This window comes from Delphinus delphis, chromosome 3 (assembly GCF_949987515.2).
Source record: "Delphinus delphis chromosome 3, mDelDel1.2, whole genome shotgun sequence".
Lineage (NCBI taxonomy): Eukaryota > Metazoa > Chordata > Mammalia > Artiodactyla > Delphinidae > Delphinus > Delphinus delphis.
Window position 1 is genome coordinate 132,765,445 of NC_082685.1, and position 15,944 is coordinate 132,781,388.

General features: G+C 43.2%; 1 protein-coding gene across 1 annotated transcript in view; it reads right to left on the minus strand.

Annotated features, from left to right (window-relative positions):
• ITGA2 (integrin subunit alpha 2) overlaps positions 1-15,295 on the minus strand; it is a 106,942-nt gene extending 91,647 nt beyond the window's left edge. Inside the window, exon 1 of the mRNA XM_060009510.1 lies at positions 15,152-15,295. Within this exon, the coding sequence (XP_059865493.1) occupies positions 15,152-15,209 (58 nt within the window). The 5' untranslated portion in view covers positions 15,210-15,295. The remainder of the gene's footprint in view (positions 1-15,151) is intronic.
• Positions 15,296-15,944: the final 649 nt, after the last annotated feature.

Consider the following 15,944-nt stretch of genomic DNA (forward strand, 5'->3'; position numbering starts at 1 on the left):
CTATCTTTTTAGCTCACTCACCTGGCTCTTCCTTAAACTCACTCTGACCTTAACCTTTTGCATTTGTTTCTTCTGCATGAAACACTCTTCCCAGAGAGTGTTCTGTTTCTACATCAAACATCAACCCATCAGAGCTGCCATTCCTCATTACCTGTGGTGGTCAGGGGGCTCCCAGGGATCCCCCTCTCCTGCTATCCATGCGTTTGTGTGATCCTCTCTCCTTGAGGGCAGGATCTATGACTTCAAACCAATAGAAATGAAGATTCAAAATGCAGAATCAAATATCACAGAGTATCACTTCTGTAATTACATTACATAAGATTGTAACGTCCGTCTTGCTAGTAGATGCCTTCTCTTGTTGGCTTTGATGAAGCAAAGAGGCCCACAGGGCAAGGAACTCAAGGCAGCCTTCCACTGAGAACCAATGGGGAACTGAGGCCCTCAGTCTAATAGCCCTGGAGAAAATTAATTCTGCCAACAATTAAAATGAGCAGAAGTGGATCTTTCCTCAGTTAAGAATTCAGATGAGACCCCTGCCCTGGCCGACACCTTGTTGCAGCCTTATGAGAGAACCTGAAGCAGAGGACCTCAGTGAAGCCATGCCCAAATTCCTGACCCACAGAAATTGTAAGATAATAAATGTATATTAAGTTACCCCATGTGTGGTAATTTGTTATATAGCAATAGATATAATATGACCCCAAGCAAAAAAATATCTTCCTGCTTCCCACTCCCTGCCTAGCATTCTCTGTCCCCCTTACTGTGCATTGCTACCTCTTATGTGATGTATTTATGTTTTTAATTTGTCTTCCACCCTCATTAGAACCTGTATTAGAAGAGTTAAGTTTTGTAGGGATTGACATGTCTACAATTTGGGACAGAATGTCTCTTTAAGGAAAAAATTATAAAATTGTGAAACAAATTCAGGTATAAAATTAACTTTTGTTTAGAATGAGAAAAGTAATCCTAGCAAATAGTTTTAAAACCTGAAAAATATATTTTTTAAAAAACATACCTTTTACTGATTGCCTGACATACTTCTGTAATACATTTTGCCTTGGCCGGTACGCGGGCCTCTCACTGCTGTGGTCTCTCCCATTGCGGAGCACAGGCTCCGGACGCGCAGGCTCAGCGGCCATGGCTCACGGGCCCAGCTGCTCCGCGGCATGTGGGATCTCCCCGGACCGGGGCACGAACCCGCAGCCCCTGCACCGGCAGGCGGACTCTCAACCACTGCGCCACCAGGGAAGCCCAGCTCTACATCTTTTGATCACCTCTTTACTTGATAACTTTATAAAATCATACTCTCTAAAAAGTAATTTTTTTGGCATGATAAATTGAATGTTTAAAATTATTATTATTTACAGTTAAGGAAAGTTTCTTTCATTTTCATAACACCTTATTTGTAATGTCATGTAAATGTTTAGGACTGTTTTCCAGTATCATACAGGAGCTATAATATTTCAAGGTACCTCAAATTTTCTTTTAAAGGGATTAATCCAGAAACTTTTTGAACTGATGACGTTGATCAAACAGTTTGCTGTTGATGTCTTTGTTGAAATATGTTATTTTAGGGTATAAAAGAGACAATGATCTGAACTTCTGCATATTTAATAAAAATATCAGGCATGTGAATACATGGGAAAGGTCTGCAGAGTGAGGGTGCCTGAAGCTTAAGCTTCCCCTGTTTTATGGTAAATCTGTCTTTGTCCCGAAAAGTAGGGACTTTGTTTTGTTTACTGCTATATTCCCCCCTACTCAGAGTATCTACATGGTTGTAGATCAATAATCAATTGAATTAACAGATGGACTGCTGATTGTTTCACCTTTCCACATAATAATAAGTTATACATATAATGGGATATCAGTAAAGACCAGGTTTATCAATAAATATAAGTTCTGGATTGATTCAAAGGAAGATGCTTGAATGCAGGTTACTGAGAAGATACCTATAGAGGTAGATTAAAAGATTAGTAAATATGTACATATATATGTATATACAAATATACACACATTTTATTTTCTATTTAGAATTTTAGAGAACATTTAACTTTGCTCTTTATCTAGCTTTAGGAGAACCCTATATTTTGGGGTGATGTAGTGGCAGAAGTATGCCAGTGCTGGAAGTACAAGGATTTTTTTTTTTTAACTGAAACATCCACATACCGGGCAAGACCAACAGTACCTTGTAGAGCCTAAAAGCTTGGCCTCTGAGGTTGGAATAGCTCTGTGACCTTGGACAAGATCCTCATCCTATATAAGCCACTGCTTTTTCACCCGTGAAATAGACCTAATCTATGAGCCTACCTTATTGTGATCAGACAGTATATATAAAACCCTAACCCAGTGTCCAGCAAATGATGAGCACTCAGTAAAGACAGCTTGTTTTTGTTATTTTCTTTTACTATTCATATCATTATATATTACTGATAATGGCATACTTTTTGAGAAATTGTAAAAGGCATGTTAATTTGTGATCCTACTTTCACCTCTCACATAAAAAACTATATCCTAAATAAGTTTCCATTTAAGTTTCTGAGAACTGCTGTGCAATGGATAGGAGGACAGCATGTCTACATTTTGCTGAGACACACTCACCATGAGAGCCAAGAAAACATTATCAGCCCATGGACCCTCCAGGAAACCACAAACGCAGGAAATGGGGTTACTCAGACCCTGACTTTGAAACTAAGAAAACAGACTTCATGGGACTTCCCTGGTGGCACAGTGGTTGAGGATCCACGTGCCAATGCAGGTCTGGGAAGATCCCACATGTCACCGAGCAACTAAGCCCGTGAGCCACAACTACTGAGCCTGTGCTCTAGAGCCCGCGAGCCACAACTACTGAAGCCCGTGCACCTGGAGCCCGTGCTCCGCAACATGAGAAGCCACCGCAAGGAGAAGCCCCAGCACACCGCAACTAGAGAAAGCCCGTGCACAGCAAGGAAGACCCAATGCAGCCAAAAATAAATAAATAAATAAATAACAGTATATTAGGGAAAAAAGAAAACAGACTTCGAACTCTCAAGTGTAGCTAATCATTAGCGAGAATATGTACAACAGAAAATGGTCATAGGTTGCATTAGATCCTTTGAACATGTACAAAATTACAGGAAATCATTCTCAATAGCATTGTCTTCATGCTGAAAGGACAATACTGCAGAAATAATTTAGAAAGCCCATCCCCCCTCCTCTCAAAAAAAAATAAAGCAACTAAACTTAGAAACTGTGGGCCCTTTGAAAAGAACCACACATTCACTGTACATACAGATTTAAGCTCTAGAGTGTCTGGCTTACAGCTATAGTGCTTAAAAGAAAAAATAAAAGTAGTGCAAAAGCCAAACGCATAAAACTGCGTTTGGAATATAGCAGCATAACATTCTCCTGCTTTTATTAAGAAAGAAAAATGCAACTTTTCCTTAAAAGTCTTTGAGTGTTAAATTTTACATTCAGTAAGGATCTAGATTCTCCTCCACAGGTAACATTAGAAATGGAAAGCAGAGCTCCTGGAGGGACTGTCTTGAATCCTCCAGTTCCTCCCATGTCTGACACTCTACTACCCTCTGATAGACACTCCACTGGGGTCCCTTAAAATAATGAATGATGATAAAAATGGATGAATACCAAGGATATGAATTTTGAAAAGTAACATTATATACGCTTTTACAGTGCACAAAATACTTTTCCATTCATAATTCCATTTGATCCTCCCAATGACCCAGCAAGGTAGGGAAGAGTCTGACTGTGATTTATCCAAAGTCAGCCAGAAAAATGGCATTAAAATTAAAATTTACTCTTCAGAGCTAGAGTTCCTTTCAGGATGCCATGAACATTAATACATGTTTGTTTAATGTAGTGCTTCTCAACTGGGAGCAATTTTGTCCCTCAGGGGGCTTTTGGTAATGTCTGGACAAATTTTTGATTGTCACACTGTTGCGGGGAAGGGGAGTGTCTACTGGCATTTAGTGGGTGGAGGCCAGTGAAGTTGCTCAACATCCTAAAGTGCGAAGGACAGCCCCTCCTGCCACTGCCACTGCTCCATCCCCCAAAAGAATTATCTAGTCCCCAAATGTCAATAATGTCGAAGTTGAACAACTATGATATAAACAAGCAACAGTCTTGTAAACACCATTAAGTTGACTAAGTCACTGTGGTGGTTTCAAAACATGTCTGGGACTTACTTGACATTCTTCCCATCAAGACGCTGAGTAAGTCTCCTCCCCTAGAATCTAGGTATGGCTTGGTAATTTCTTTGATGAATAGATGTAGTTGTATGATTTCTGAGTCTAGGTTAGAAAAGACAGTGCAAGTTTCTGCCAGTTTTGAGGGGGACACTTGCCTTTAAATCCCTGAGTCGCCTTGCAAGAAATCAGGCCACCCAGAGGGCGCCATGCTGAAGAGACCCCTTGATGGGACCACGTGAAGAGAGAGAGCTGCCTACCCTCTGAAGGTAACTACATGAGAGATCTCAAGCCAGAACTGCCCAGCCAAGCTCTTCTCAAAGTCCTATGCAAGAAACCAGGAGAGATAACAAATGATGGGTGTCATTTTAAGCCACTAAGTTTTAGGGTGATTGGTTACATGGCAATAGTTAACCAGAACAATCTCCAGATTTGGAGACTCAAAGTCAAGTGCTCCGGCAAACAGAATGTCTTCTCTTTCCCCCTAAAAGGTTCTGACCCACGGAAGTATGGAAATCTTAACCAGAGGACTGCCACTCCTCAAATGAAAATGGACTGTGATCAATCTGTGGGAAATAGCTGACAAGGAGAAGTTTGACAAAGAGATTTTCAGAGGAAATTCTGAAGGCTATCTTGAAATGATGGACTGCAGGTTAGAGTCCTGGGCTTTAGTCATTTTCAAAAGCTGGTTACTGTAAAAATGAGGCATTTACTAGATGATCTCTTGAGGTTTCTTCTAGGTCTAAATTCTACAATATCCTACTCTACATATATTTTTCAAAAGATAGGCATTTTAAAATTGTAACTTAGAAAGACACCCTGATGAATATAAAGCATGAGAATTAAAATAAATATGAAGCACCAGGTTACACTCATCAACCTATAAGAAGTTAAAAAAAAAACCTACAAAAAGTAAATTAAAATCTAATGTTGGTAAAATTGGTAAAAATCACACATTACTGATGACCACAGTGTTCAGTATGCAACAGGAGCTAAAAAATACAGATAATCTTTGATCCAGTAATGTTGCTTTTGGAAATTGTCCAAAAGGAAAAAAGAAAGAAAAAGCTTCTTGTACAATGATATTTATAGCCACATTACTTGCAGTAGGGGGAAAAAAACCCCACAGGAAACAACCTAAATATACAACAATGGGACAATAGTTAACCATGACATGGCAGGATGTATTAATGTAAAGTTATAAATATGAGGGCCACAGGGAAAAGTATATACAAAAGATACCAAGTGAAAAAAGTAAATGAGTCATTTTCATATAAATGGCAAGTATATCTATGAAAATTTACATTCACACTTACGAACATCAAAAGGAAGAAATATAAATATTTTTTCTGTTTACGAGAATGTTAGTATATGTCATTTTCTATAAGGATATTGAAATATTCTGCTTTATAAAAAAAGCTATAAACTGAAAGTATTAATCAAGTTTAGTACTTTGATGAACATACTTACCTCATATTATCAAAATTCTATTTTTATTTTAAAATTTTTTTACCAACCATTTTCTGGGTGCTTACTATATGCTAGGTCCTGAGAATACAATGATAAATAGGATGAAAGGTGATCTTAAAAATGTATTCAGTGGGAGAGAGCGTCAAGCTGAAGATAAATTATGGTACTGCTTTATGAGGACAGAAGAGGGGAACAAGAGGGTTTTTTAGGGGAAAAAAAGATGTCTGCACTGTCCTAATACTTTTATTCATCTTATTACTTGTCAATAGCGCTATCCTAGTTAGACATTTCAAGACAAAGGAGAAATATTCCAAAAGCAAACAAACTCTCTCAAGGAAGTAAAAAAATAAATAAATAAATTGATCAACTAAAGGAATATTTTAGCAAATTTGGATTTAGCAAACAGAAGCATTTTGGCATATACGAGTTGGAAAGAACTAGGAGGTTTTTGGCTTGGCATTCATTCGGAAAGTGTGCCTTTAACCCGTGTTACAATAGCTGTCATTCATTCAACAAAACTCAACTTGGCACAAGTGAAGAAGACATGGCCCCCGTCTTCTCAGAGTTTGCGATCTATAGGATTTAGAGCCAAGTAAACATATCATTGAGGTAGAATGTGACAACTGCTATGAAAGGGTCCACGTGAGGAGGACAACTAAATTGGATTAGTGGTTGGGAAGGCTTCCTGGGGTGCATAAGCCTCAGTGAAATTGAGACTTACTTAAAGGATGTATAGAATACGGGTTGGGGGCTAAATTGTATTTTAAAAAGAGAGAACACAGATTAAGGTAAGAGACTAAGGGACTATACTGTTAAAAAGGGTTAAGGTCATATTTCACTGGAACCACAGCCAAGAAAAAAAATGATACTAATATGTTAAAGTCTGATTCCTTGGGGGCAAAAATTAGATACTGTAATAATAAAAGGGACTTCTTAATTACTACATACTATGGTCTGAATGTTTGTGTTCCGTCAGACTTCATATGGTGAAATTCTAACCCCCAAAGATGATGGTATTAGGAGGTGGGAGCCTTTGGGAGGTGCTTAGGCTTTGCCCTCATGAATTGGATGAGTGCCTCATAAAACAGGCTCCGGAGAGACCCCTAGCCCCTTCCACCATACGAGGACATCGCAAAAAGGCACCAGCTATGAACCAGGAAGAGGGCTCTCACCACAATGCGACCACGCTGGCGCCTTGATCTTAGACTCCCCAGCCTCCAGAATGGTGAGAAATACGCTTCTGTTGTTTGTAAGCCATCCAGTCTGCGGTATTTTGTTATAGCAGCCTGAAAGAACTACGACACTATGACATTTACATAAATTATTTAACCATCTTTCCACTTTGCATTAAGACTTTTTTATCTGGGCTATTACATTTTTATACTGAAAGGAAAATAAAGATCACATAAAAGTATCCCAATTACCAAGGCTATGTCCTCCCTCCCCACCCCCCCCCAAACAATAAGTACACAGAAAACTAAGTCAATTTCTCTGAAATATCTATTTTATGCACTAGTATTCAGAATATGGTTACAAAAAGGTTATACAATTCAGAAGGTTCATTGTCCATATTCTAATAATCGTCCAAGAAGCTATTTGGTTAAAGGACCTGAAGGAAACTGGTAAACAATTTGGAATAGAGTTATCTTACTGAACTGGCCAAGAGCCAGCTTGCATTCAGTCTGCATTTCTACATGGTATCCATGGAAATGAGATCAGGCCTACACAAAGACAAACAAAGGCCACCTTCGAATGAATCAGGAGAATGACAACTGCCAATGTTCAAGGCATGCAGGGGCACAATAGCTTTGTACACGCTCTTCAGAACACAATGAAATCATCTCTTACACTGACAATACAGTGTCCGTCACTCTTTCTTTTCCCCTTTGCTCATTTAAACATTAACCTCATTTTTATACAGAAAGCCTTTCAATGATCAGGAGTTATGTACGGTTTCTGCAGTAAAAACTGCTCTAGTCCCTTTAAACTAATAAAAGGAAGAATTGCAGTTACCCTTTCAGAACATGGAATAATAATGCAGGAATCTTCATTGACAAAGTTGCCCAGTTTCTATGAACTGTTTGGTCAACAGAACAGACAATTCTCTCCAAGGAGGAAAAAATGTATTTGAAAATTATGAACAGTTCCAATATTCAATGGACCTGAAAACATTACAAAAATATGCAGTTCGAGTTTATACTGGTTAGTAAATGTAATTTACGTGTACAAGAGTCAGCAGGCATAGACTGGATAAAACACTTGAACAGTACCTTGAACTAATTATAACTTTAACAAAATTAAGAGTGGACATTAATTTATTTCTAATTTATATTAAATAGAAATGTTTAAAACGCCTTGAAAAAAAACCCACTGTTATGCAGAATAAAAGGCTTTAATATTTTATGACCAGAACCTTTCAAAGACAACACAATTCTCTGTGCTATATGGGACTGTGATTTCTGAAAAGTTTGTTTTGAGTTTTCTCTCTGTGTGCCTTGGTCAGCTTCACCTTTCTCTCATCAATTAATATCCTCTCCATTTCATAGCCCAGAACCTGCTTCGACTTCCTTCACGTGATCACCTGTGGTTTCTAATCCGTCCGGAGCTGCTGCTCTTGTGGGTCATCCAGTTTCCCCCCTCCTTCTTCTTTCTCCCTGACAGCATCCTTTCCATGGACACGCGTGCCCCTTTTCTCCTCTTTGCTTCTCTCGTGTCACGGACTCCTGCCACATACGGATGCCTCAATGTAAATTTCAAAACTTACAAGTACCATGCAGTACCGTGACAGAAGTAAAAAAAAAAAACCACAATAATGTTTATGCAAGTTTCTCCAATGCTTGCTTGTTTGTTTTTAAGCAGCCCCTCCCACCTCATCCCTCTAACTCCTGCCTTCCTGCCAAAGTTCCTGGCACTGTCCCCATCCCTCACCTTCCACTGACTCCTCAGCTGGCTCCCCTCTGGTTCTGTTTTTTCCCCTCAGCAGAGGCTGCCCTCACCCAGGAGGTCAGACCTGCCTGACTTCTGTGAAGAGTTTGATCCTGTGGACTGACTCTTCCTTCTCGAAACACTTCCGCGGTGCCCAGTCTGCGCTGTCCTCTTTCTCCTCCTCCAGCTGCATCTTCTCTCTCCCTTGGCATCTCCGTTTCCTCACCCGACCTTCTAAGGGAGCTCCTCAGGTTGCAGCCAAAGTCATCCTCTAGTCTCTCTTCGTCTGACTCATCAACGTCATGTCTTCAATCCCTCTCCAGATGCCCACGACTCCTAAATCTCTATCCCCATGTTGCTCTCACTCCTGCTCCTAACACCGCTACACATCACCATCTGGTAACTACACGTATTCACGTGGATGTCTCAAACTCAAGCTGTCAAGCTGAACTGCTCTCTTTTTCCTCTAGCCTTGCTGTCCTTTAGTGCTCCTGTCTTGGTGAATGGCATCCCCCGAGCTGTTTACATCAGAAACCCAGGTCTCAGTCTTAACCTTCTTCCTCTCTCCCTGCCACCCTCGTACATCAATCACCAAATCCTGTCCATTCTTCCTTAATACCTTTCACACCTGTCCTCAGCTATCTTTCCCTACTGCCACTATCTGGGTTTTTACCACTGCCATCTTTTTTTTTTTTTTTTTTATACTGGAGTATAGTTGAACCACCGCCATCTCTAACACCGAACCTAGACCGAGTTCTTTCCTAAGTGGTCTTGGTGCCTTCAGTCTGGCTTCCATTCACTCCACCATCCCCCCTGCTGCCAGAGTGATCTGTCAAGGGGCCAACCGGAGCATGTCACTGTCCCTTAACAACCTTCAGAGCCTTCCCACTGTCCTCCAGATAAACTCCATGCTCCTTTCCAGGGTTTACAAGGCCTTTCACGGTTGGGCACTCACTCACCCCCCAGCTCTCACTTTCTGTGAATACCTTGAGTAATGTGTTCCGGGCATAATGGCCTTCTCCTTTCCTATTTAAGTATCTAAAACACCTGGCCCCAGGAACTAGGAGACTTGGGGCCTATTAGTGATTACGTTACTGTATTACCACTTACAGTCATTTACAAAGAACTGAACTTTGATCTCTAAGGCCCTTCACAGTAGATCTGAATGGTAACAATTATTTCCTGCCCCCAGGACGGCCTCTCTAGAGGCCTGATACTTAAACGTGTCACAGTGATATTTCTCCATCCTCTGAACTCAACATCCAGTTCTGTATCATTCATTCAGCAATTAACTGCATGAGACCATATGACACCTATTACGTTATAGAAATTTACATTACATCTTTATGTTATAGGCATAGACAACACAACAACATAACAGGAACAACACAACAAGTTGTAAATTACACGGAAATTTTTCAAGACACCAAGATGTATGATGGCTCGAAATTTCAGTAACTATCAATAAAAGACAATATGAAGGACCCTCTTCTTCCTCTCTTTCCACTAGGCCAGTGTCCTGGCTTTATCTCCAAGCTAGTCCTGACATCATGGTTGCAAGATGGCTATAGCTGCTCCAAGATTTACATCTAGACCTGACAGTATGTTTATTAACTAGCATCTCCCTTAGGAATGAAAAATTCTTGCCCCAAAGTCCCTGAGAGGATCTCACTCCAAATCTCATTGGTCAAAATTCCATTATATGCCCATGTCTAAATCAGACACTGGCGAGAGGTCTGGGACCACCAGCACTGGCTCAGTCCAATTACCGTTCAACATTCCCTGGATCTCCTAGCTGTGCAGAGGAGGGGTAAACCCAGTACTTGGGCTTCTGTCAGAAAGGAGGATGGTAGGGTATGAAATTGGTTAGGCAACCCCCAGGGACTGAGACAATGTCTTTCCCTCATGTGTGGACTTGTTTCCAAATGGACTGCAACCTCTCCGGACCACATTTCAAGTTTCCAGTGGTTCTACACTGGATCCAGCACGTTGCCTTACATAAAGCAAGTGTTGCACAAAGATACGATCAAAAACTAGTTTTCTGGAATTCACTGTATCCAGAGCAACAAAGCACCTATGTATCATCAGAAGGGAGAATCATAGGGGTCACTTTCACACAGGGGACCTATTGTTGTCTCGGGATTTGCGGTATCAAGATTCTTCTCTTTAAGAGTCATTATTCTGTGTGTTCCTCCAGGTAAATCATTAGTTACCATAAGATAAAAAAGCACACACGCATACACACACCCTCCACATCTTTGACTTGTTGACTGGGGTAACAGCTTTCCATAGTTCTTTCTCTTATGCTGTGCTCGATCTTTCTGTAATGTCCCAAGTTAAGCAGGGCTGATAGTGACTTTAGTGGTAACATTTACATGATGTCAAGATGACACTTTCGGTCCCAAATATCTTTCCTATTCTTCCTGAAACTCTTTATTTTCAACACACAGACTGAATGGCCTTTATTTTGCTGAATGTCTGAAATTCCACCATTAGCAGCTCATCTCTTTGTATTAACAGGCTTTTCCCTTTTTATACACCCATGGCTTTCAGCACACTAAGAAAGGAGCAGTCATCACATACTTTAGAAGGAAGTCACTTGAACTGACGCATTCTCTGACTCTTGGTGGTGAAATACACCTGACTTGGTGGTCATCACAAAACAAGGTGGTACAGGCAATTCTGGAATTTTAATTTGCTAGGAAAGAGAAGGTGCAGTGCTAATATTTAAGCAGTTACTTCCAAACCTGGATGCACATCAGAAACGTATGAGTAATTGTTTTTAAATACTGAATTCAGAGCCCCAATCTATTAATGTGAATCAAAACAGTGGCTTGTGAACCAGTATGTAGGAAAGCAAAGCTTAGTCGAGGTTGGGCCGGTGTAGCTGGAGAGCCATGGGGGAGGGGAGTTACCATATCAGCTGGTGGTCTAAGGTGGTTGAGGGGCTGAGATGAGAGAGGTCGTTGAGGGTGGGTCCCAGAAATGAGAGATTACTTCAAACTTCCCTTTTTGTTATAAAAACTTCCCTACCTTATAATTTTACTTGGGGTCGTCTCTTTTAACATAGGACAATGGTGAGTTGCAAAGGGATGAGAAAAAAAAAGGGGGAAAAGCATCAAGGCAGTGAAGGCCAAGAAAATAGTCTGGAAAATATTCTAACACCAAATATGGGATGATCAGGTGCAGTCAGAACACAGAAGGGTGTGTATAGGTGCATGTCCATGGCTCTGGGGTGTGTGTATTGTGAGTGTGCATATGTGCAGTGTGTGTGCTTGTGTGTAAGTGTGCACGGGGGAGTGTGGTAGAGAAGAAGCTGAACAGGCAGGCTGCGACCAGATGGCGAAGGACTTTTTCTGACGTGTCACAAAATTTGGACCGTGCACCACGTGAGCTGGGAAGCCACCAAACGTTTGACGCAAAGGGGTGATTGGATACAGATAAGTGTTTAGAAAGATACCATTGGTGACAAAGCAGAGAATGGACTGGAGGGATAAGAGACAAACACAGGAGAACCAGCTTAAAGACGGTGGGAGTCCAGACACAAAAAAGCGAGGGCCTGAACTGGGCAGTAGCAGAAGGCACATGAGTTGGGGAGAGCAGACAGAACTTAGAGAGTTTGTGAGGTTGCAGACAAGGGAAGAGATCCCTGGTTTCCATGTTTGCAGGATAATGCTGCCATTAAACAATAATAGACAACGCAGGAAAAAATTTCAGAGGACAGATATCTACTTCGGTTGGGGACATGTGGAGTGGGACGTGCATAGAGGGCATCTAGGTGGAGATATTTGCTAACAGATGGAAACACTGATCTGGAACTCAGGAGAGGAGTCTGGCTGGAGATGCTGACTTGAGTGGGGAGCAGGCCCAGAGGGAACTGGTAAAATGAAGAGGAGGATCCAGCATGGAACTCTGCAAACACCAACAAGGACCGGGCCAAACAGCTGAGCCTGGGAAGGAGACTACGAAAGAACAGCCAGGAAAATAGGAGACAAACAGGGAGAACAGAAGCCAGGGGTGGAGGGTGCTTCAGGAGGAAACAGCTGCCAGATTACACACTAAAGGAGGACCTGCTTACTAAGAGGGAAATTAGAATATGTACCGCCTGAGGGGAAATTAGGGATCTGAAAATAGGGGGTGATTCGGGCAGGGTACCAGAGATAACAAGAGATGAGGCTAGGCAAGTAATCCTTAGCCAAGCAACACACTAGACAGTGTTAAGTGACGTCGTGCGTTTTAAAATCACATTTCCCTTTTCCCTATGGACCTATTACAGTTTATGGATTATCCAGGCCTCTTATGGTCTTTCTTTTCCATCCTCAACCTGCCGGTTACCATTTCAATGATTGCGAGCACTTAAACTAAGGAATGATCAATGAAAAGCGATAAATATGAAACCAAACCATGAGCACTGCTTTTTCTTAAATACCTGTGAGAATGTTTATAGAAAGCGAATTTGAATCTACGTGTTAAAGTGAGATTTGATGGTTTTAAGTTTCTACAGTGGTTGGTGTGTGCTAGATGTAGAAACGCATACACACATGCGCCTTTTACATTTTAATTTTTGGTATTTATATTACACAAATATATACGGATATAACTTATAAGCAACTACATGTGTGTCTGTTTAGTAATGATGAGTACTCAAAATTTTATACAGATAGGGTCATGCCATAAAAAACTGCAGCTGTCACAAACCTAGAGCTTTCAATTATTCATTTTAATCTTGGATATTCATGGTATCAAAAAATGATGCTGTTTCCCTGGGAACTTGGGTTCAGAGAACAAATGACAAAGTTTTATTATGATTACCCGGAATTAAGAGAAAACCTGTTCCTTGAGTATGTAAATATCTGGAGCAGGAGGAAGGAGGAAATATACAAACTATTTGGACAGATGTCATTTTAAATCACTTCTGCTGGCTTGCAGCGAGTTGCGCTTGTTAACCAACTCCAGGTAAAGTCTCTGTACCTGACTTCATGCCTTGCGGCACTACATTCCTCTGAAGTATTTCTCACTGCTGTTTAAAGAACAAGCCTCAACACTTCAAAGATAAGAAAATGATGTTATATTTCCATAGCTTCTGTTAATAATGGGTAATTAAAGAGTGATGAAAGGCTTGCATTGAAATGTCCATTAGCTCTTGGGAAGGTGGTGGTGTCCAGGAACTGATTCTCAAGGTGAATCCAACTTTCTCCGAAACCCCTAAGTTAGGGTTGATGGCCCCTCAAAACACTCTTGGGGTCCCAGGAGAGAATATCTGTGAAGCACCAGATCCAGGGTTAGACAGGAAAACTAACGATGCCTATTCTCCGCTGGGGTCGTGTTATTTCTCTTTCTCTAACCTGGAGAAAATGCTACAGGGTCTTCTGCATTAGAATTCTTTCATGATAACAACTGGTTAAATGCCTCATAGGAGGGCAGTCTAAGAAAGATTTCTCCTCTTGGTAAAAACACTTGAAAATCAGAGACCACTTTTTTGTTTGGTTTGCTTTGATAGCTATTCAAACTATGATATACAAATGCGACTCCCCCCACCCCACCTAACCCCAAAAGTAAAGTAAAGTTCTTGAAGTAAGCACACACGAGGCTCTGGAAAATGGTCTGGAGAAAGTAGCTTTTTTTTTTTTTTTTTTGGCCGCACCTGGCGGCACGCGTGATCTTAGCTCCTCGACTAGGGATCGAACCCGCGCTCCCTCCACTGGACCGCCAGGGAAGTCCCCTGGGGAAAGTACTCTTGATGGACTGTGGTTGCGCCGCAGCTGGGTACCCCCAGCCTCATTTCCCCACTTCGTGCAAAAGGAGTCAGGCGACGGGTGGGCCCGGCTCTCAACGCCCTGCCGTTGGAGCTGCAGCTGCGGGTAAATCTCTCGTTGCGGCGCCTACGATCCAGAAAGCGGAAAAGAACTTTTCCTGGCCTAAGTTTACATTCGTCGAACAGACGACGTTACAACAGTAAGAAGAAGGCAAAAGGGCGTGAAGAATTCCCCTCTGCCAAGTATTGAAGAGGCGCTTGGTTTTCCTACGTCCCCTAAGGGAAGAAACATCCGTGCTGCGTCCTGAAGAAATAGGGACATTATTCACACCCTGGGGTTGAAAAATAAGCATATTGGGCTCTCAGGCTCCTGCAAAGCCACCAGGCAGCGCCCTGAGGGGCAGGCTGTCGCCTAGGACCGGATTCCCGGGACGCACAGAACCTCCGGGTCCGGGTCTGGCGGGGCACCTGTCTGAGCCCGGCAGCAGGATTCTGGATCTCCAGGCGCTCCACTAATCTTTACTCCCCCATGCACGTGTGCGCGTGCGTGTGTACCTAAGAGCGAAGCGCGTATCGAGCTGACTTTGAAAGGTGCTTTACAGACAGGGTGAGCCGTGCCTTATGGGGACACCAGGCGAGGGAGAGCGGGAATGGGGAGTCTCTCTCCATCCTGCTGGGATGGCTAGGCGCCTGGGTCCACGTGGAATCAGAGCAGAGACGCGCGCCACCTGTGCCTCGCTGGCGCAGAACTCCTCGCTTTCGCCCCCAGGACCCACGCAAGTTCCTCCTGCAACTCATGCGGAGCAAACCCGTCGCTTACCTTGATTGAGCACTAACACCAGCCGCAGCAGTGTGCCGCCTGTCCGTCCTGGCCGCATCCTGAGCCCGCCGCCCCGGGCAGTGGAGCTGCTCTGGGTTTGCACGGGGGCCCAAGGACCCGGAGACTCCCCAGGAGCCGTCCCGAGGTCTTCTCTCCCGCGCCCGGGTGTGAGCAGGAAAAAGTTGCCGGGCAGCTCCCGGGGCGCCAAGGCCCGCCCCTTCGCCTCAGCAAACACCCGACCTGCCCCGGCCCCGCCCCAGCCCCGCCCCGCCGCCCGGAGAGCTGCACCTGGGCTCCTCCACACCCCCCGCAGACCTCACCTCCACCCCCGCACACCCTCCCAGCCCAGGGATCCAGGAAGTGGTGGGGGTGGGAACCTCGCCCCTGGGGGCTTTTCCTGCCGGGCGCAGCAGACGGGCGAAAGCTAGCTGGTCTACTACCCCACCCCTGACAGCCTGACGCTGGCCCGCGGGGGACCCGGGGTCCCCGAGCGGCCCCGGCCGTCGTACAGGCCTTCCGGCTCCCGGCTCCTGTCAGGGGTGGGAGGGCTGGGGGGAGCCGTGAGCCTCAGCCACAGTTCTCAGGGGCTGCTCGGTGCATGCCTGCTCTGCCTTTCCCAAGTGGGTGGAAAAACGGACAAAAATAAGCACAAAGACCAGGTTAGAAACTAACTCGACAGGAAAGAAGATCTGCCCAAAAGTTATGATTATCCCGAAGTGATATTTAAGCAAGAGCTGCTGCAAGAGCGCCGTGTGTGTGTGTGTGTGTGTGTGTGTGTGTGTGTGTGTGTGTG